At 37.5% G+C, this 21,980-nt stretch overlaps 1 protein-coding gene across 2 annotated transcripts in view; it reads right to left on the reverse strand.

Moving 5' to 3' along the window:
- cdin1 (CDAN1 interacting nuclease 1) overlaps positions 1-21,980 on the reverse strand; it is a 78,704-nt gene that overhangs the window by 53,754 nt on the left and 2,970 nt on the right. Inside the window, exons 3-5 of one of the 2 annotated variants that reach the window (XM_007257394.4) lie at positions 5,908-5,953; positions 4,904-4,962; positions 4,181-4,241 (exon numbers count right to left, since the gene is read on the reverse strand). In XM_007257394.4, the coding sequence (XP_007257456.2) occupies positions 4,181-4,241; positions 4,904-4,962; positions 5,908-5,953 (166 nt within the window). The remainder of the gene's footprint in view (positions 1-4,180; positions 4,242-4,903; positions 4,963-5,907; positions 5,954-21,980) is intronic. The other variant, XM_022673079.2, reaches the window with a different exon arrangement.

Genomic DNA, 21,980 nt, shown 5'->3' on the forward strand with positions numbered 1-21,980 from the left:
CCTGAGCTGGAGCTACAGATAATTAATGGCTTTCAATAACTTGTTTGTAAGAGTGCTTGGAGAAAACAATGTAGCAGCAAAAATAATTAGTGCATAAAATCAGCTGGAGTAAACATATATACACGCACAAAAGAAACAAGGGCGCGGTATGGGTTTGGCCGCAATGAGATGCGCTCAGGGAGGGAGGAAAAGAAAGATAACATTGCAGGATAATCCCCTCTGCCTCTTTACTTCATTAAACATCTTTGGTGTATTTCAGCCATTTTTCTCCTCTCTGTTGTGAAACTGGGAAATATCTTCGCCAGAAAGCATTCTTTCGTCTTGTTAGCATAATTGGGGCTCCAAAAAGTGAATTCCTGCTCTGCTTATAGCTCGATTGTAGCGTTTTATCTCCTCTGTGATCCTTCCTGGAGCCGCTTGAAGCAGTCCTCACACAACACAAAGAGATTTACCAGCGGTGCGGTTTGTTAACATCTCCATAATTCTGCATACAGAATGTAGCCTCGACAAAGACCAAACATGTCTATAATTATTACAGCAGTAAGGAGACAATATTCATCTTCATTAGGGCTTTGCTTTCTCAGAGTGCACTCTCGTCTTTTCTCGCCTGCAGGTCTCTCGGCTTCTCTTCCCCATTATCTTTCTGTCCCCTGTATTTTCCCCCCTCTCTCACACACATACGAGCACACACACACACACACACACACGCAAACATTTAAATATCGCAGGATAAGGAGTGCATAGCTGCTGCAGTAACCCACAACAGGACTGACACTTGAAAAATGGCAACATTACCAAAGGTGGGGCAGCCTGAATAAGGACTGCCTGATTAGTTCAGGTACTTGCATTCTCCTAATTTTCATATTAATCACAAGCCCATCTTCCTCTAATGCTGAACCCCAGCACCCGCCTGCAACGTGTGAGTAACATTTACAGACCCCTGAACCACGCTTCAAATTCATCATCCACAAATGAACCCATGCCCCACTGAGAGGCTGGGGAGGGGGCACTGTAATGACCAGGATTAAAACAGTACCCAAAGCTATAGAACATGCAAAGAACACATCCCATTCCCTACTGTACAGTATATTCAAAACTGGAAAAAAAAATGTGGCAGCTTCTTCATTGTGTATCAAAAAATACAGTAAAAAAACACATTAGGACATCCTATTAAAAACCTTGTCTGTTATTTTAACATATTAAAAGGTGAAGAATTGATCCTCATTTGAACAATATTGAGGGATGAAGGTAGTTCTATACAATTTGTAAAATGTATATAATATTAGCAATACATTGTTTAAGACATTTTAAGACACCCCCAAACGCATTACTACTTAAAGGCTTAGTCTCCCAGACAGGGATGTCTGGGAGTCATAAATTGTCAAAGAAATTATATTTTCCTTTCAATGGAAAATCTCTATTCAAAACACTCTGTAGGGAAAGACTAGTCTGGGAGCCCTGTCTGGGAAGCTGCCCCAAAATGTCTCAAATTAGAATCAGGTGCAATACATCACCCACATGATTTGTTGTGCATTTCGAAATACAAATAAACATATTGCATAAAATAATTTAACAAATAAATAAATAGAAAATAAAAAAAAAAATCACAAAATTATTTTACTATAGGACAAGGTAGAAAAAGCCAGAAAATAGATAAACCCAAAATTTGAATAAACGTTGATTAATCAAGCCGTACGTTTTAAGATCCAGTAAGATGTACCCATACATTAGTTTTAATCTTATTGCTTAAAATACACACAATGACCAACTGCTGTTAAAGTTAGGCCAAACATTTCCCTAATACTCTATAGTCTACACAAGCGTCTAGCTTGTATTAAACAAATGCAATTCTCACATCAGGTTTCATGTATGGCCGAAGATCAGAAACTACTGGCCCCACACATGGTCTGATTGTGATATACGGCTTTTCATAGGTTGCTTTCAATTTCCTAAAAGGTTGTACCCAAAGCTTGTCTAAAACATAATACTCCACACTGCTCCCCTAGAACTGTCTGGTGTGTTTGTACTCCTGGATTTGAGGCGGACATTAGGACATTAGGGTGGCATGGACAACTCAGCCCTCATAGGGTGCATTAGGTGCATCACTGTGACGGCCATAAAATTATAGTAAATATCTAAGTCAAATCTCTCCATTCTGTTTATTTTAATGCAGCTTCTAATCATGGTGGCCTACATTATCTAATGTTTTTGTTTTCACATAAATTAAGGGGATGAAAACTACAATTTACTTCTGCATTATTTTGTTATTTTGTGAACACAAAATATGCAAAATGTTTGTATGAAAAACTCGGCTAATGATTTAGCTCTATATACACTCCTATACACTACTAAAAAATAAAGGTGATTCTAATGGTTTCTGGTATAAGGCTGCAAAGCCCAAGACTTTAAATCTAAAATTAAAGGAACTGTTAATATTATAAAATATTACCAGCACTGGAAACCTGATTTAAGGTCCAGAATTGGAGAGCTCTGGAAGAACCCTTTTTGGTTCCTTAAATAACCATGTCTGTAATAGACTTTTAACTGATGAGAGCTCTACCTCTTTAGACGTTTAAAAGGTCTCAATTACAAATACAATTCTTCATAAAACCAAAAGGGGTTCTTCTAGGGCATTCCTCAAAGAACTAGTCAAGTCAAAGTTATTTTTTAGAGTAGCTTAGTGGAAGTTGTTTGTTGAAACAGCTTACACACGTACCTAAGCTTTTGTCAAAAAAGAAAAATACATCAATTAAACAGGATGAGTAATGATGGTCAGACACTAAAGTTACTGATGCATGAGCACTACTCTAGTTTAAGACTGCCACTGGATGGATGACTAATCATTTATCAGTGCTCGGCCTGAGAACTATATAGCGTGTTCATCAAGCATTTCAGCAGGGCATATGCCACCCTTTTACTGAGAAAATCACAGATAAATCACTCCAGCTACATCATTAAATACCCTAACATAGGCACACAACAACTTCTTGATTGAATTTGTTAATCAGCCTTTTAATCTTCATGATTCATCCTTTGAGGTCAAGCACTCTTCAAGTAGAGGCGCTTTTATGAAAGGAATGTGCACTGTGTATTTTGAGTTCATGCTCAAAATGTATCCAGGAGGAGCAGGTCATTTGAGGCGAGGCGTGATCATTAAAGAAAGGATATTAACTCGGTTCATCTTGATTGTCACTGTTATTATCAGAGTAAACATCAAATTCAAGGTTTTATGGGATGCATTTTAAGAGGCCGTGGCAACGGAGAGGGTGGGAGAAAAGCACCGTTTAATGGGAGGCACCAGAGACACTGCAGGGCCCTTTCACTAGCCATTAAACCTTGTGAGTAACCCAATGTTAATTGTTAATTTGCTGACTGGCTGCAATGCACAGGAGACACTGGCTAGTCAGGGAGAGGGCTCATTCATTCTTATTAATGTGAAATGTGGGAACTTGCCCGTGTGTAACACTTTAATGCTCACAGCATCAAGCCATTTTCAATACAAACACACACACGCACACACACTACGGGCACCCTTAGCTCACTTCAACTTACAAATTACCATTAAGAATATTTTAGCTGATTTTCAGGGATAAAAAACACAACCAGGAACACATGAAGCATCACTGTGAATAATTTTAGTGTCATTTTCAGTGATGGGCAACTGAGAATTAATGAAGGTTTTTAGCTGGAGAGCCGATCTGATACGTAAACAACAGGCATAAATCCAGATATTAACAGCTGACCTTCAGGTGTCAATCATGTATTTTCTTCCAGCAGATGCAGCGGCATTTATGAATGTCAATTATGATAATGACGCAAAAAGTATTTTTACATCTGTCTAAGGAGGATACGGCCTAATTGCATTAAATAATTGGTTAATAGATAGGACCATTTGCCCAATTTTCATAAGTACTAACAGGCAGGGGAAAAATCTAAAACAGCAATTTGGTCTTTGAAATGACGGAGCATTCAGGGATAATTGTGTTTGTGCCAAAATTTGCCGCAGACCTGCCTGAGCACTTCAAAAGAAAAATAAATAGCAAGCTATAACACTGAGGGGAAGAAAATACACAAAGGGAAGAAAAAGAGAAAGAAAATGAGACCAGGAGAGCGAGAAAAAGAGAGAAAAAGAGAGAGAGAGAGAGAAAAAAGACTCTTGAGAGAGGGTTTAAGTCATTACCTCGTTGGCCAACTCCAGCAGGACAGGGTCTGAAGGACGTTTCTTGGCTTCGCTACGGTACCTTCATTACGACAAAGAATAACGAACATGAAGAGAGTCAACAAACAAGGGTAGAGAGGAGGACAACAAGAACAGGCCAGCCAAGACATGTTGATGTCCCGGTTGGCTTTGGCCTCTGCGGCATTCAGAACGCTTGCCGCGGTTTAAACGGTATAGCACTGAAACCTCAGACTGTTTTCAAACCAGATAAGCATGATCATTAACAAAAAAAAAGGGTGAGTCTGCCTCCTCCCCATCAGAAACCACAAAGCCTTCAAAGATCCCTCGCAGATAACCTATGTGGTTTGTCGTTAGGTAAGTGGATTACGAATGCATCATCCGGCTTCCATTCTGCAAAACAACCAACTTAATAAGCTACATGAGGCTAATTGTGATCTACAAAAATGCTCCCTTGCCTTTAGCCAGTTTCCTTTTTGTTTTCCCCTGATTTGATTTTTGAAAGAAATTACAGATAATAGGCCGCCATACACCCAATCATGGCAAATATCCAAGTGTACAATTTCTCTTTTTTTTTTTTGTGCTTTTGTAGGCTTAGCAGGTGCAAGTGGGGATCTGGAAGGCCTGGTGATTTGTTTAGAAGAGATTATATCTGTCAGCAGGGCCCACCCACTCACACACGCACTCTTGTCTAGTGATTAGTAGGTAGAATGAACTGATTCCTACCTCTGGAAGTAGTCTTCAACGACATCCTGGTGTTTCACAAGAGTTCTTTTCATTCTTTTCTGAAAAAAAGACACAATGTTGCATATGTTAGTTCTTATAATAATGTATTTTACTTGTGTATTGTGTGTGTTTTCTATGTGCATATTCATATATACATCTATGGAATCATTATATACTAGTTTAAACAACTACCTACTGTTTAAAAAAAAATAAAAAAATCATATAAAAGAAAATTCAGATTAAATTTTTTTATTTGGCCAGGATTTAAAAGTATACTTATTCCTGGGTTCGTCTTTAGGACAAGCAGGCAAGATTGAAGGTTCATTGTGAATCATGGAAAACGTCACGGAAAAATTCATTCAGGACTCAAACCTTCAATTAATTTTCGACTGCAGCAAAACTACAATCCATTTCACCTTTCCATTTAGATTTTTTTTAGAATACATACATGATTCAATTGCCATCTTAACCGGGGGAAAGAAAGAGCATTGCTTAAAAACAACTTATTTAAAAACTACAAAAAAGCAATTCCGCCGGGACATGCCACTTGAGTGACACCTGTCAGGGGGATGATGAATGACTCCATTTTGTGCCTCTGCAGCCTTCTGCCACTCCCGGCAACGGCCATTTATCATCATCGGCTGTCAGCCGGGGAAAGCAGCAGTGACAGTGCGAGTCAGCAAACATTTAGCACACGGAGTCACACTACACGGGGAAATTATTATTGTCAGAATAATAATGGTTTAGCATAATTTATTACAGGTCCACCAAATAAGCAGGGGCTAGATGTTATTAGACAGATGGATGGGAAGGCTTGGCAGGATTCCACCGAGACTCAGGCAGGGCCCTCATGTGCAAGTGGGGGGAGCAGAGAAGGGGGTGGGGGTGGGGGGGCATCCTCCAAACCAATCAGAAAGCTGGCAGTTCAATTACAAAGAAATAAGGGGACATTCATCATTCAATTAGGCACCTGTCAGGCCTCACAAAGGAAGAAAACTTCTAACCTGGTACTCCAGGGAGAAGATGCTCAGAAGAGTGGACTGCGAGTGACTGGAACAAATAAAAGAAGGACAAAGTTAATTACCAGAGTGCATTGCACAGAGACAAAGAAAGAGAGGCGCTTCAAAGCTGAGGCCGGCTGCCCTGTAATCTAAAAGAACATGAAAACAAGTGTGGCAAAGTTGTTCCAGATGAACACCTCGGACAAAAGGTTCCTGCTGAGATGCTTCATATGGGGGGAGGGGGGTAGGGTTACAGAGAATCGGGCTGGTGTGAAATGAGAGAAAATATAACACACCCACTCCTCATATCACTGTTCACTATATTGCATCTGCCTTTTGCATCAAAGAGACAACTATACTTTTCCATAGTGAGATAAACCTACAGGACCTTCAGGACAGCAAAGTCAAGGACATAATCATAAAGAAAACCAGAATTATTATTCATGTATTATTAGAAAATATAATAAACTAATATGCAACATTCCAGTATTATCCAGAAATTAGAGGTTGGAGGTACTGAGGTTTTTTTTCAGAGTAGGAGAGTATAGGAGAAGGTTTGCCATATTGTCAGTGCTGGCATATGGGACATTCTGGAACATTCCCAGTGCAACTAGTGGGCTTTGAAAATGGAAACTTTCGCAGCAGGAAGCTGGGACTCCCAGGAGTCAGACAATTCCATGGGTTGCCATAAGCTACATTCATCTCCAGCTCCGTTCAATGTCAAACACCTGGCAAGGGCAAGACTGCTTGCTCCATTGCTGCTGTCTGTTTTACCTTCCCACTCTCCATAAAAAAAAAAACACACAAAAAAAAAAACATTAAATATTTTTAACAGACATATTTTTCATCTACAATATTAAAACTTCTAAACTAGAATACAGTGTAAACACGTACATTTGTGCACAGATTCTGTACCTTTTGTCACGTGGGGTTTTGGTCTCATATAGTAATTCAGTGTACAAGACTGTTAAATTTAATGGACTTCTCTTTAAAAGTCACCTGAGAACTGAATGTAAATAAAGGCTTCCTACAGGCATTGAAATACTGAGTCTACCTTGCGTCACTCCATCAATCATATAGAACATACACCATGAAATCATCAGAGCACGCTGAAGAAAAAAAAAGAAAGGAAAGCATTATTGCTAAGATATTTTTATATTTTCTCATTATAGTCATAATGACCATAACAAAAACACATCTGAAAATATATTGGGGGAAAAAAAAAGAGGGTGAAAAGAAAACACAGGATGTAGCCCAGGACAGTGTCCCTGGTGTGCGTTCCAGCCATGTGTCTGACCATCCACATCTCAGGCTGAACAAAGTTTCCTAGGGGGAAAAATAACATCTTTGTGAGCATACCTCTAAGAAAAGAAGGCTGCCAGGGCATTAATTTACAATGATATGCACAGGCCAAAGGGTCAGTGCAATTAAGTGGGCCATTAAACGGTCAACTGTCAACATGTGAACACTTACGGGGGGGGGGGGAGGGGGTGTGGGGGTTGAGTCCTCTACACTTCAGCCTTGCACCTGAACATTTTAAAAACATTACTGCACAATTCTCAGGCCTTGACCATCCCCTCTCCTGAATCCGACATCTGTTAGGTTTTAAACGGATTACTCCTTATAATGATCATGATTACTGCCTAATTGCTAAATCTTTACCCTGTTAAGTTTAAAGGGAGGTAAACTGCCCTAAATATCTGTGAAAACATACCTGTTTCAAACAACAGGAGAAGAGGCTGGAAGTCTGCACCTTGTGTTGTGCTGCAGTTAAAAGCAAACCATTCACCCAGTAGGTTGTTACTAAAAATGCACTAAATATTTGTCAACCAAATTTATCATCTGAAAATTGCAAAAAAAAAAAAAAAAAAAAAAACACTTTCTTTATTTGACTATCCAGAACAATGACTGAAGTTATTCTTAAGTAATATTTTTTTTCTCCCGCAGTAGTGGGCTGAAACTTCCAGTGTAGCAAAGAGCGGTCAGGGAAAGAGCCAAAAAAACGACAAGTTCATTTTTTTACACTCTACGGCACACTCCACATAAATGAAATTAAATAAAACATACAGCATGACTTATCATGCTTTGTATCAGTTTAATACATCTTCATAAACATGACCGTCTTTCAGTTGAATAAGATACAAACTCTAAAGAGCTACTAGCCTAAGTTTTTTTTGTGTAGCAAAGGACTGTTCAAGTTTATCTGGGTAAATGTAACTCATGCCAGTTGAGTAGTACTGCTGAGATACATTTATGACTAAAATTGTACTGCTAAAATAAATGTATGATTATAATATCAGAACAGAGAAATAACGGTGTGCCATATTGTATCATACGCAATAATATCGCCAACATTTTTGAATATCATGAACGATATTATACCCTGAAATATTGTGCCCACTCCTAATTCTCACATCAGGGTACTACTTTTTTGATTTGCCATTATTTAGCTACTAAAGACAGATATTTGTCCAGTATCATTCATTTTACTTTAATCCTGGATATATGGAGACATGTGGAGTGCATGATTAGTATCATGACATTCTGGATCATTGACTTCTTTTTTATTTAATAAATTTTTAAATATATCTCAGTTGAGAGTGTGCCATATCATATCGTATGCAATAATAAAATGTAATTTTCATTTTGTTGCAGTAGTGTATTCTTAAAAATTATTTTGTAATTCAGTGTTATGTCATATCGCCAAGGGTATCGCGATCACAAAAATACCATGAAGTATCGTTATATTATTTTAGGGCCATATCACCCACCCCTACTGAGAAATATTTATGACAAATTGCACTGGTGCGGTACATGCCTACTAGCTTGCTAACTGTGGAACTGTGGAATAGCACTAAAATAATTGAACCACAATTAGAACAGCACTACTGAGGTAAATGTGTTTGGTTGATGTGTCTGCTGGAATGGTAAAAAAATATTTTAAATATATTAACTTTGGGTTTCTGTCAAAAAGTTCATAGTTAATAGAACTCAGAGCCACAGTAGCTGCGATAACCCTCCAGATCATTCTAATGTGCCTAAAGACTATGAAGACGATAATGTTCCTTTTCCCACAAAGCAGACATTAAGAAGAGCTGCTGGAGCTTTTGCAGCCTTTGCCTAATGCATATTCAGTCTGGGTCTCCGCAGTGCACTCTCCACTCATTCTGTGCTACAATACAGAGCAGCTCAGCAGGCTTTACAACAGAGACCTGCTCTAAAATAGCCCTGAACAAAAAACACTACACTCTATATTACATCAACACTGTGTTTATTCCCAACTCTGCTTTGCTCTGCTAAACCAGATTCAGCCTCTGACTATTTGTTAGGGGGAGGTTTCTCACAAATTGTTGTGAGGCACCCCCAAAGCCCACCTCCACAAAGCCAATTCAAATGCATTTCTGAGCAGGTTCAGGATCTTCAGCAAAACTGTGCGGAATCACCGGTGCAGAATCATGCATAGACTTAGCACTCACTTTAAATCCTGTGATAAAAATGATCACGTTTTTTCCAATTCCCATTTAAATCAAATGCCGGACAGCACTTCTTCCTAACCAAGCGTGTTTATAAACCCCCTCCAAAAAGTTTATAGTCCAATTTTTGTATTCATTTATACAATCTCTTCAAAAATGTTATGCAACTTTGAGTAAGTTCAGTGAAGACTTTGATCATTTAAAATATTTATATAAAAAAAATAAATCTAGCGGAAATGCTGAAGCTTGTTTATTTACACTGTGCTGATTATGCAGTCTGGCATAGTTTATCTTTGAGAGTTTGTCCATCTAAACCTCTTGGTGCTGCTAAAGCTGGAGCTGGAGAGATGAAGAGGAGGGCAGAATTACTCATACATCACTACAGCAATGAGCTATTTTTTTTTTTAGGAATTCATAAAGCACGTTGAATTCCAGAAAAAAATATTATATAATAGCAACTAAAAAGTTTGTTTGCAAAAGCAGTTATAAGGATATAACTGGATAATAATTCAATTTCAATATACTGTATATTGAACTAGAAAATGTTTCAATAAAGATGCTTTCATTTCAATATACGTTATTTACAGAATCCATCACTGATGGAGCATTACAATAGTTGGCATATTCATTTTTCAGAAACGTGTAGATACAAACATATATTGTGGACATTCTTGGCAGTTTATATTGGCTTTAATATTGTTTGTATTGATATGAGAATTATATATCCACTGAAATAAAAATATAGTTAAATATATATACTGCAACATAAATTTTGGCTATATCACCTATTTCATGCCAAGTCAACAAAAAAAAGGCTTATAATAAAAAAAAAATAATAATAATTAAAAACAAACTGTCAACTGCTTCTAATTATGAAAATCTGATGAGTAAGTCAAAGCAAAATATATACAGTAGCATTCACAATGAATAAGTTAATGTTAAAATGCACACAAATTATGCCACTTAATTCCTACTATTTACAGGAAAATAGATTCAAATTCATTCAGACTGTGAGGCTAAAGACCCTGGAAAACTATAATTAAATACAGCTGCAGAATCTACTGCGAAAGACTTCCACTCTCCCCACTGGAACAGTTTCCACATAGATTACTGTATAGGTCTATAAATTGAAATGATTGGCAGTTCTCACATATGATAAGCTGTTATAAGACTAAGTAGAACTAATATCTTTTACCAAACAAATGCTATAAACTGCTTAACATATTGTCAATCAGCGTAACAATAATTATTATCAACGGAGTCAAAAGTACGTATCAGAGTGGATGTGGCAGCATGTAAAGTTTTTGTTGTGCCATTGTTGTGCTACAGTGGTATTTACAAGAACACAGAAAGGAATACATAAAATTTGCCAAAATAGACAGAATTATTTATAAGAAGATTACGTGCTACTACTTCAAACTCGACCAATTTGCATGTTCTTTTTTAAGCTTCTAGTAAATGGACTAACCCAAATCATAAGAAGAATGAGATCAGTGAACAGCCTAAGTCAGAGCTTTAACTTACCAAACGACCACATCTACAATAAAATTGCCCATTTATTTCAATTAGACCTGCGGTTCCAGGAAAAAAAAAAAAAAAAAAAAAAGAAAGACTGCCGTTGAAACAGCGTGCTTACAACATGTAGGTAAAATCAGGAAAATACTTCACAGGAATAAGAATGAAGAGCGCTATTAGAAGGTCATAGAACAGTATTAAGCCTGTTGCCTCTAGCCTATAATTTCAAGCAGGGAAAAAACAGAAGGTCTGCAATCAGAACAGAGCCTTGGAAATCATTCAGAACGTAATTACCCTTCTCTACTACCTACGACATTCCATTAATATGCATGGGGCTGAAAATAGTATCGAAGCCAATTTGATTAAAATATCCCACTCAAACTGTTCCATGATGTCTACTTAACTCTACAGTAAACTGAACAAGTTAAACTGCAGTGATTTGCACAAATTCATAAACAGAAGAGCGTTTCTTACACAGAAACACAGCTTGATTAGATTCATATGAAAAGTATTACTATTTACCAGAATATTTTCTGTTCTATGTAATTCAACCAGCATGGTTTACCATGTTTACCATATACGGTATTACTGTTTACTACTTCACTGCTCTAAGACATATCACCATTCACCATACATAGCACAATATGCTCTAGGTGCAATACCACTACTTATTTATTTGCTGTTTATTTATTATTAGATTATGTGCAATACAACAGACCACAACACATACATACTACCATTTTGCTCTGACATTATAGTTTTAAGATCCATATTTTCTCTCTATGTATTCACTTTTTTGGATATTCCCTGATATTTTTGTAACACTGCAAATGTTGCTGCTGTGGGATTAATAAAGAATTATTTTATTTTAGGAACTCAATTTTAATTTCACTACTCCATTTAGCTAATTATTCAACCTTTTTCCAGCATTTCCAAGCTCATCCTTTTTACAAATGATTAATAATAAAAAATGGCAGCAATTAACCTAATGAATGCCACCTGGCTAATGATATCTGTATCATATGTTTCAATGATAATTAGCATTTGCCACGTCTCTGAGCATAGTGCCGAACTTAAGTGAAGCATAGCAAATATTGTTCCTAATGACTTTAAGACACGCTTCAGGAAAGAAAAAAAAAAAAGAAAAAAACCCTGTTCCGTGATTGGCCAGGTTTGGCAAGGTCAGAATGAGTTAAGTTGATGCTGACGTTTATGAGACTTTAAGAAAGCTTGCTTGCTCCTGATAACATTTTCAGTCAAAAGCCATGGTGAATAGTGAATGAAGTAAGTGCAGGCCGCATATGATCTGCTTTGAAAAGCACAGACGGAGAGAGTGGGTGGACTGCTTCTACTTAAGTGTTTTTTAGCTCCCCCTCTCTCTTCTCTTTCTAGCTCGCTCTCTCTCTCTCTCTCTCTCTCTCTCTCTCTCTCTCTCTCTCTTACTTAAATCAATATTTTGCACCAGAGGAAAATACTTTGCTGGATTTGTTTTTGCTTCATGCTCGGCATATGTAAATGCCCCTAATTATACATGCTGATAAGAGCGGGCGAACATCTGTTTCAGCCCAAACAGCATCCACATGAAGAGAAAACACACAACTGTGATAGATGTGACACACCAAAACCAAAATATATGCATGTATCATTGGCTGTGTAGTTACATTAATATGCTTAAAAATAAAAAAGTTCAAATCAAGTGCGTTTGTGGTTACGGATCATGCATTTTCTATACTCTGCTTCTGTGCACTCTCTGTGTCTTGTCTTGGTGGTATAACACTGTCTATTGCAAAACAATGTGCAGATATTTATGGCATTGTACTTACTAGGCCTTTTGTTGCTGACTGTTTGTGATTTAGAGGGTTTAATATCTAATAGCTGATATCAGCTTACAAAATAAATAAATTAATTAATTAATTAATATTGTACCAATGGGCGTGCAGTTATTCACAACTCTTTTCTTTTTAATGGTTGGGATTGCATATATTTGGCAGGCTTTTTAAAGACTCAGTTTTTTGTTCAGATTTGTTGTATCCCTATTATAACAGTTAAGCTAAGGGAGTCGACAGTGGCACAGCTGTTTAAAGTTTTAACCTATTAATGGTTTAATATCAGCAACAATTTCACAATTACTGGAAAATAGGGCTGAAAAACATTGGACAAAAATGGCATTGCAATATTCTGTTGTTCTGTTGAATATATTGTGCTTTTTAAAAATACTGGACTTTTTTATTTTAATAATATTTACCATATTTGTATATTTGCCAATTTTTAAAAAATCTACAATTTACAAATTACAAGTCTACGCCATGTAATTTTATCATCTCACCAATAAATAAGAGTCTTAGCAATAACCACTGTCTATAGGTAGAAAGTGTTGCTAAAATACTGTATAATACACTTAAAATTCCACACTATACAGACATTTTGTCCTGACATTGGAAATGTTTAAACAAACAAAAGCACAACAGTGATTTAACATAACAATTCTAAATACTATTAATAAATACAATGTATAAATTATTTATTTTGTTTCCACAACTTTTTACACACTGTATTAAACCTGCTTAATCAGAACTATTTTTGCTGTCTCTGTAGAAAAACATATTGTTGAAATGTCCAAAAAAACACTAGTGTGAACTATAATAAATTATATCAAAAAAAGGATGCACCTGACTGTGCGTGTGGAATATAGCAAATTCATAATGTTGATTCTTGAATTTAAGCATGATTGCTTACACTGAATTATTAAACATTAAAAAATGAGTTACTGAATGCACATTCTCTTTGTTGTAGAAAAATCTCATTCCTTTTTGTAAGTTAGAACTTTCAACATTAAAACATAAAATAATGACAATTATAGTCTGAAAAGCAGAAGTGCACAGCCTCAGGTTCAAAGGAATTATACCATCCACAGATTTTACGTATTCATCTAAAAACCTCAGGGAACACAGATGCAAACTCAAGACACAGGGAGCAGAAACTTTGTACAATAGCTAACTTCTCATGAGTCACATTTGTGTTTGCTTTTTGCTGGCTCTCTGCTGCTTAATACAGGCAAACATATCTCCATAATCATTTAAATCAGTGCCTCAGAGGCTTGCATGCTGTCAGTGGATCAACAGCAATTGTAAAAAAATCTTCTCTGTAATTATGATCAGCTATGAAAGGTGAGGGTTTATGGTGCCAGGACTTGTTAGGCTTATTATGGGGTGATCATTTTGCTACATCAAAATCATTATTGTTCCTTTGGCAGCAAAATCTCATGTAAAGTGGAAAATAGTTGCCTACACTACCCATCAGGAAATAGGCATGTCTTAGTCTGACAATGAAGCATGTTACGCTGACCAAATGTCGACTCCCTCAAACACAGCTATAGCACTTGTTCCATTCTGCACAATTTGTTTCATTCTGTTTCTGAAATTGATTCCAGTATTCAAAACTGATCCTCAGGCAAAACCCCAATACAGTAGCTTCCCAACTGTACTGTACTGTGTTTCCTCTAGATTTTTTTCATTCAGCAGTGGACAGCAGACCCACAATTATCCCACAGAGGCATTGCATATCAGTGCACTGCTGTATACAAGGCAGGGAGTGTGGGAGAGAGCCAGCAGAGAGCAGACAAATGTTTTTTTTTTTTTTTTTTTTACACAAATTTATAATTTACACTGCTTTTATAAACTAAACTAAGTAACGCACTCAGCATCAACATATACTGGAACCAGATTTATGTCAAGATTTCTGGCAAGATTTTGGCCAATCCAATTAGCCCACCCACTCATTTACTAGAGCTCTCTGTATCACTTGCAATGCTCCCGAGGGTGGTGAGGATGTGGACAAGCGCATATCCCTTCTAATACATGCAAATCCATCCCCACCTTTTTTTTGAACCACCACCAATGCAGCATTACCAGGCAGACAACTTTACTCAGTGGAAAGCCAGTGCCAGCCAGTATCACAGTAGCAGTGATGGGAGAAGAAAAGACCATCTATAAGCAAAGAGAAAGTATGGCCAATTGTGGTCTCTCTGGCTCCGGCTACTGATGCCATCCAGCATGTCCGGGGATTCAATCTCACAAACCTCGGCCCATATTATCAGCGTCTTTGTCTGCTGAGCCACTTGGAGCCAAGGTGGGCATTTTATAATTGCTTTCAGCAGGTAGTTTACAGATCAATTTTTTTCTTAGATATGCGTAATAGAGAACTGTATCTAACAAGGAAATTTTTAATCCCAGTTTCACCAGATCCAGACATAGTCATGTAAACTAAGCAAAAGGTCTTTGTCGTCCAACCCCCTTTTTCGCCCTTGGCTTTTTTTCTTTGTGCCTGTTCAACGCCTGACCACATAAACAATCACAGTTCTGTGATTAGGCCTTCCATATCCCTGACAGCATAGCGCTCTGCTGGCCGGGACAAAGCCACAAGCCTGAGCTGCCAGCTCCAGTTTTTGTTTGCGCTTTGAGCCAGAGACGTGTGGTCTTCCACAGGAGGGATGCGAGGCCCTGGGCAGCAGCTCTGGGAGCCAGACTGGCTACTGGCTAATGTCATCACTGCAGCTTTACTGCACTGAGTAAGCAATGGCATTCTAGACAAAACAATGGCACTGTTAGTTAAAAAAAAAAAAAAAAAAAAAAGAGAACTTGAAACAAATGAATGGTAAGGCAAAACGTGGAAGTTCAAGAACCTCAAGAACTCACTTTCTCTCAATTTAGGTGTTAAATAAATTTTTCCCTTTTCTTATAGCAAAGGAGGGGTCAAAGTAAAAAGGAGAAAAAAATAAGACAGAAGTCATCTCATGAATTGTGAGTAGGCAAGAGAATACCGAGACTAGTTAACGTATAATTCAGTCCTATTGGATTAACAGGCATGTAATAGAGAGATAAACACCATAACTGCAATAAATAATCAATGAGCATCCCCTTCGCTTCAAACCCCAGCTTGAACATTACCATCGAAAACAAAGTGTCTGCAGCCAAGAAAATCAGCATATCAATGGCACATGCCACAACAACACTGGCCTCCGGTTTACTCCAAAGATCACGCTAGATAAACCCCAAATAACAGAGAAATTAACAAATGCTTGACATTTGCTCAACATCCATTATTCTGACACTTCTTCAGAATTTCAAAAGGCTGAGTGCATGCTTAATCAACATTCATATTCCCCAAGCGAGCCACTGGCACCATATTGCAGCCCGCCTCAGTGTTGATGAAAACGGCACATTAGGGCCCGTTTTGAAAACGTTCAGGGACTCTGTGGGGATGTGTGTGTTATAAAAAAAAGAAAGAAAAAAAAAAGAGAGAGACTGCACACTTTCACTTTAAAGTGCATCCAAGACCGGAGCATCTGCACAGATACATTCTCGACCCACTCTCCAAACTCGACAGACATATGCAAAATGAGCTGAATGGCATTATAAAGAGGGAGTAATCATTACACCCAAATTCATTCATGGCGCAGTGCAGAGGGCCGACGGAGGCCTCCCTCTCCTGGGACAGAGACCGGGGGGAAATGACAGTGGTCCCACATGATCCCAGTCAGCCAGGCTAGGTCTCCGAGAGCCTGTTTTAATTTCCAATTCTAATATGAAGCAGGGAGAGAAAAGGCCCGGGACTGATGTCACATCCCGCCACTGGCCCATCACGCCCCCCGCTCCAGTCTCATTGTAGAGGGGGCGCAGACACTAGGCAGGACAGGCCGTCCAGGCAGGAGGTAGGCTGGATTTGCATGTCCCTCTATTGTGAGCAGGGGGAAAAGTGACAGCACCGTGTCCAATTCTTTTCCCTTCAGAACAGCTCGAGCCCGGCAGGAGAGGCCAGGCTGACAGATGACTCCCAACATCTGTGTTACGTGAGCGATACAGATGAGGGACTTTGCATCCCCCTCGCAGCCAAACTCATACCCCACCAGACAACGCTCAGGCACCCAGTGGAAATCAGCTTCAAATGACCAGTTCCATTATACTGGTTTCAAATAAGCTCAGTTGGTGATTTTTTTATAGGTGTTTCTCATGTACAATAATGAAATTATTTATAATAAGTTATTACAAACATTTCTTAGTTTACTCATAAGTCAGAACTGTAGCAACTCAAATAGCGAGGTATTTTTACTAGAGCATACGCTTGTGACTGAGTAAGTAATAGCAAAAACCCAATATTAGTCAATCGCATTACTCCTATTTCTGGTGTTATATGTAGTGATGTTTTATCAACATAATTAACAACATGGATTATAAAAATGTAAGTAAATTTGCCATAAACTGAAACTTAGCTTGCTTGCAGAGTCTCCTAAAGTGTCCAAACACAATAGATTAAACACTGAACATTAGTACATTTCAGCACTTCTTAGCAATACCACATTTTCCTATTCATGTGTGTTTTTTTTTTGTGAGGGGAACTTATGCTATGTTAAGGCAGAGACTGGATAACAAGGTGACAAAGATTCGAGCAGGTGAGGTAAAAGACATTGGAACTGGAGGCACGCCCACAGGAAGCACAAATAAAGGGTATGGATATATTTGCTGATTAATCAAATTGAAAAACATTGTAAGACCCTGATTTAGCAAAAAAAACAAAAAACAAAAAAAACAGTAATAAAATTAGTAAAATGTTCTTTTTTATTTATTCTTTAAATGCAACTTCAGAGGTGCACATTGTTTAACCTAAGCCATATCAAAAACTGGGATAGATACTGGACAGATCATAAAGGATAGATGAAATATGATGTATCAGAGTGTAGCATTTGGACCAGTACAGGTATTATTACTGGATGATATTACCAAAATGTTTATATATATTTCTCTTAATTTTAGTCGATTATGTCCAGAACGGATGTGTGTATCTGCAAACTTCTGACAAATTAATAACATTTTATGTAATTATCCTGTTATGAACATCAAAACAACAACAAAATGGCCCTACTAAAACTATATAACTACTTGAACAATTGAAAACAATGCCAAACCGTACTAGCAAAGAAAGCAAAAATGCTCAAACATATTTACTAATACATTCAACTTCCGTGCAGCAAATTTACAGCATGATGAGGAAAAAAAAACACACACACACACTGGTCCTGAAGGTAGAGGAAGAGATATTCTTTCATTAAATCTGTGTGGGCACATATTACACATCCGTTCAGCATGGATAGGGGCTTGAAGAGTGTGACAAGGCTGGGAGATTGGAGGGATTCTCTGATATGATTCTGCGAGCATGGCATTCCCAGCAGGGACGTGTGCATGAGGACCGATGAAGGACAGAACTCCCTGTTCTCTAGACCCCCAAAAACACAGGCAGGCTGCCTGTCTCCACTCCAGCATTGACTAAGGCCCTGGGCTTGCAGCGGCGGGGGCTGCACGGCGCTGGGAAGGGGGGGATCGCCGTGCCTCAACGCATGCTAAGAGATGATGGATGGCCTAGTCGATATGTTATGTCTTAAGAGCCTGATTTCCTGCCAGTCCAATCACTAACCCTCCAGAGTCCGGCTCAGCTGATTGGACAAGCAGAATAATATCGCAGGCTGTGAAAACACTACCGCCATGCCCGTCTGTCAGGTTCTTAGACAGCGTTCAGGTTTGTAAAACCAGGGCCTCGCTGAGATTCTTTACACACAGGAAATATGAACAATAATAGCAGGACGAATCAAAGCTGCTAAAACAAGCATTTGTTGCCATGTACAATAATCCAAGTGAAGAACTGAGTGTGTGCTTTTCTTTTTATTTATATAAAGCAATCATAAGAAAACACTGAACAAATATTAGTCATACTATAAGTTAAAGTAACAGCGCTACACACAAGTTTTATTATTATTAAAAAAAAAAAAAAAAAAAAACTTTAATCCATGAAAATTAGGTCATACATCAGGGTAGTCCATGAGGACAATGAGATATAAAAAAAGTGGCTGGGGGATCAGCCTAGCACATATCATATTCTATAAAACGCTGACGCCAATAACAAAGGCATGCTCAAGGTAGGCTGTGTATTCCTTAGGGAGCCAGTGCCTTATTCTAGCAGTGATTACAGCACTATGAAACTAGGAAGCTCCCAATTCATGCGAGTCTCTAAGTGACCTCTAAAGGAACAGGGGCTGCCTCAGTGGCCTTGGGGGATTACATGTGTTACATTCAATAAAGGGCAGTCCCTCATTGTCAAAGAGACACACAAACAAAGCCATTAACCCTAGCTTATACAATGCATCTGCAATATAGACACTGTAGTGAAGCCATACACAAAACCATGAACTACAACAATGTGTATTGCTTATGGTTATAATTACATTCTGGCAAATAATAAAGAAGAAGGAAATTTCGATTTGGTGTATATTGTATGCAAATACATGTCTTTCAGTGTAACTAAATAATTAGCATGGAAAAAATAAAATAAAATATAAAACAGTGATTCAACAGGGTTAAACGTTTGAGAAAGTTAACTTTACATTAAAATGCACCCAGACAAAGTTATTGAGAAAATAACAGACTATTTAACATACAAAATGATAAACTTCAAACTGGGAGTTTCCACCATGTGTAAAGGGGTGTTTAAAGTGGTAGTGGAATATGGATTAAACAGTGTTAACAAGCCCCTAATTGAGCATACTCTGCAGCTGTCTGTTTACAGCACAATGTGTGTTTGTAAGGAGAAACTCCACAGGAGATTTGCAGTTGTTTGGCTTACTTAATGTGCTTGAAATAAGTTTAAATATATTTTTAAATAATACAAATATTATATTGAACATAACATATACATAAACCCAACGATTATTAATCCTGTGGTGCTCAAAATTCAAAAATATATTTTAATAGCTGTTTAATTAGCTGTACAACTAATCTCATTCAAACTGACCCCAACAAGAAAGAAAGTTCAGAAGAAATGTTAATAGTCATATGTGCAAATATGGAGTTGACCAGAGTATTTGTTAAGAGTTAAATTGGGGCATTTAAACCCTATGAACACTGTACCAACTGTTAAGCATGGTGGTGGTGGTGCCATGATCTGGGGCTGTTTTGCTGCATTTGGAACTATTATTCTGCAGATAAAAAAATGAAGAAGGACAACCTCAAACCATCACCATGAAATCTAGAGAAGGAATAGATAAAGCAGGCTAACATTAACATTTTCGAATGGCTTTTTTTCAAATTTCTGAATTAAACCCCATCAAAAAATATATGATCTGTACTTTAAGGTAAATTGGCTGATGGCTGCCAACAAAATTAACATGGAACAATCTAACTAAGCTACATGTAACCAAATATTTGGTGTGCTCTTATTTATTACTACCCTGTATTAAAGTACAGTAAACAAACTCATGGTTTAGTTTGCACTGGAGTTTGCACTTCATGGTTTAACACCAATGTGGTACAACAGGAAAACCAACAAAATAAAAGGACATAATACTACACAAAGGTTTTTATTTCATTTAAACAGACAGTTTTGCAAGCTACTGTTTGTTTCATGTAGTACCATTTTGTCTCCCCTGAGGATGTTAATACAGCATGTATTGTATTAATTAAGCAGCAAACTGTAAACGTTAGCATGTTCAATGTGTTTCCACACACAAACACACCCAACAACGCAGTTATATCGTCCTCGTTTAATCCATCTTAATTTAATGAGCTGAAACAGGATGTTAAAATCCAGAATCAGAATTTCTATGCAATAGTTACTTATTCTCAGTCTTTGCAGAAATGAGAGTAGAAGAGGGAAAAAGGCGACAAGGAGAACGAGACTACCACAGCAATACTCCTTAACCACTACAGTTCCCACAATACTGTGTAACGGCTTAATCCTTACTGCTTAATATCTTCAGCTGGCATGTGTACTTGAGAGCTTCCATATTTAACTTAATAGTATATAATGTATAGTCGCTGTGTGCCTGCGTTACTGAAACATGATGATTTGGTGCAAATACGTGTATGGCATATTTTAAATAAATTAAATAAACACAAAACTGTATACAAGGTTTATTCATAGAAACTGTTAAAAAAAGATTACCATGACCTGATATGAGAATACTGATGTATCAATATATTCAAGAAGCATCTGACATTCGCCTGGTTTCTGCATATAAAATGCATATTCAAAACATATTAAGGAACATATAAGTGCTACATGATACATGTCAGATACACTATGTATATCTGTAAGTGTATAGTCTGGAAGTGTGACTACAAAAATGAAATAGTAAATAAGAGCTATCGTTGAGGAGTGCCAATGAGAGTCATCTGAGCTGCATGGATTGGTCAATGGCCTTCTGGATCTTTTGTGTTACTGGAAAAAGCAATGAATCAGCATTTGGGATGATTTTAATGTTTAAACACACTTCGGAAACTATACAGTGCAAAGCACAAAAACTAAAAACTGACAAATTTGATAGTATTCAGACAGATGAACAACAGATATGTGACAGATTCAATCAGCAATCATATTTCTGTGTACAGAAGCAATAAACAATGAACAATGGAAGTAGCACTTGAGCTGACTGACATGATATGCATGGACAGTCAAAAGACACTATTGCTATCTGAGGTGCTACAGATGGTACTGAAACCATTTCTATACTCAACTTATTCATTGCAATACATCTGAAGATAGTAACTGAGCAGCCTGGTATGATGCTTGTTTATTTTTGGATTTTCTACATAGAAAATGAATGAAAATGAATGAAAATGAATGATAATATTACAATATATGTTTTTGTTTCGTGTATATAATCTAATTTGGATATAGATAATAAGCATAAAAGGCACAATGAATTTCTGTACTTTCAAACCTCAAAAAAAGTCATTTGCAGGCTCAGGTAACATCCTGTAATTTATGACAATTGCTATAAATGCCTCAAATATCTTCTAAAATAAGAGTCTCGTTATCGCGAAAATAACATGAAATATCGTGATATTATTTTAGGGCCATATCGCCCACCCCTACTGCTTTTCCTTCACTATGCGCTCTAACTTGTCACAAACCTACTGGGTTAGGTGTTTATGTCAGGTGTTTGTGAAGGCCATACACTTTTTTTTTGTCTACTACAGAACTGCACGTGTTCCTTGTATAGTCTTAGGTCTTTAATATTAACATGCAATGCAGCAAATACTA

Source organism: Astyanax mexicanus, chromosome 14, assembly GCF_023375975.1.
Source record: "Astyanax mexicanus isolate ESR-SI-001 chromosome 14, AstMex3_surface, whole genome shotgun sequence".
In the NCBI taxonomy this organism is placed as follows: Eukaryota; Metazoa; Chordata; class Actinopteri; order Characiformes; family Acestrorhamphidae; genus Astyanax; species Astyanax mexicanus.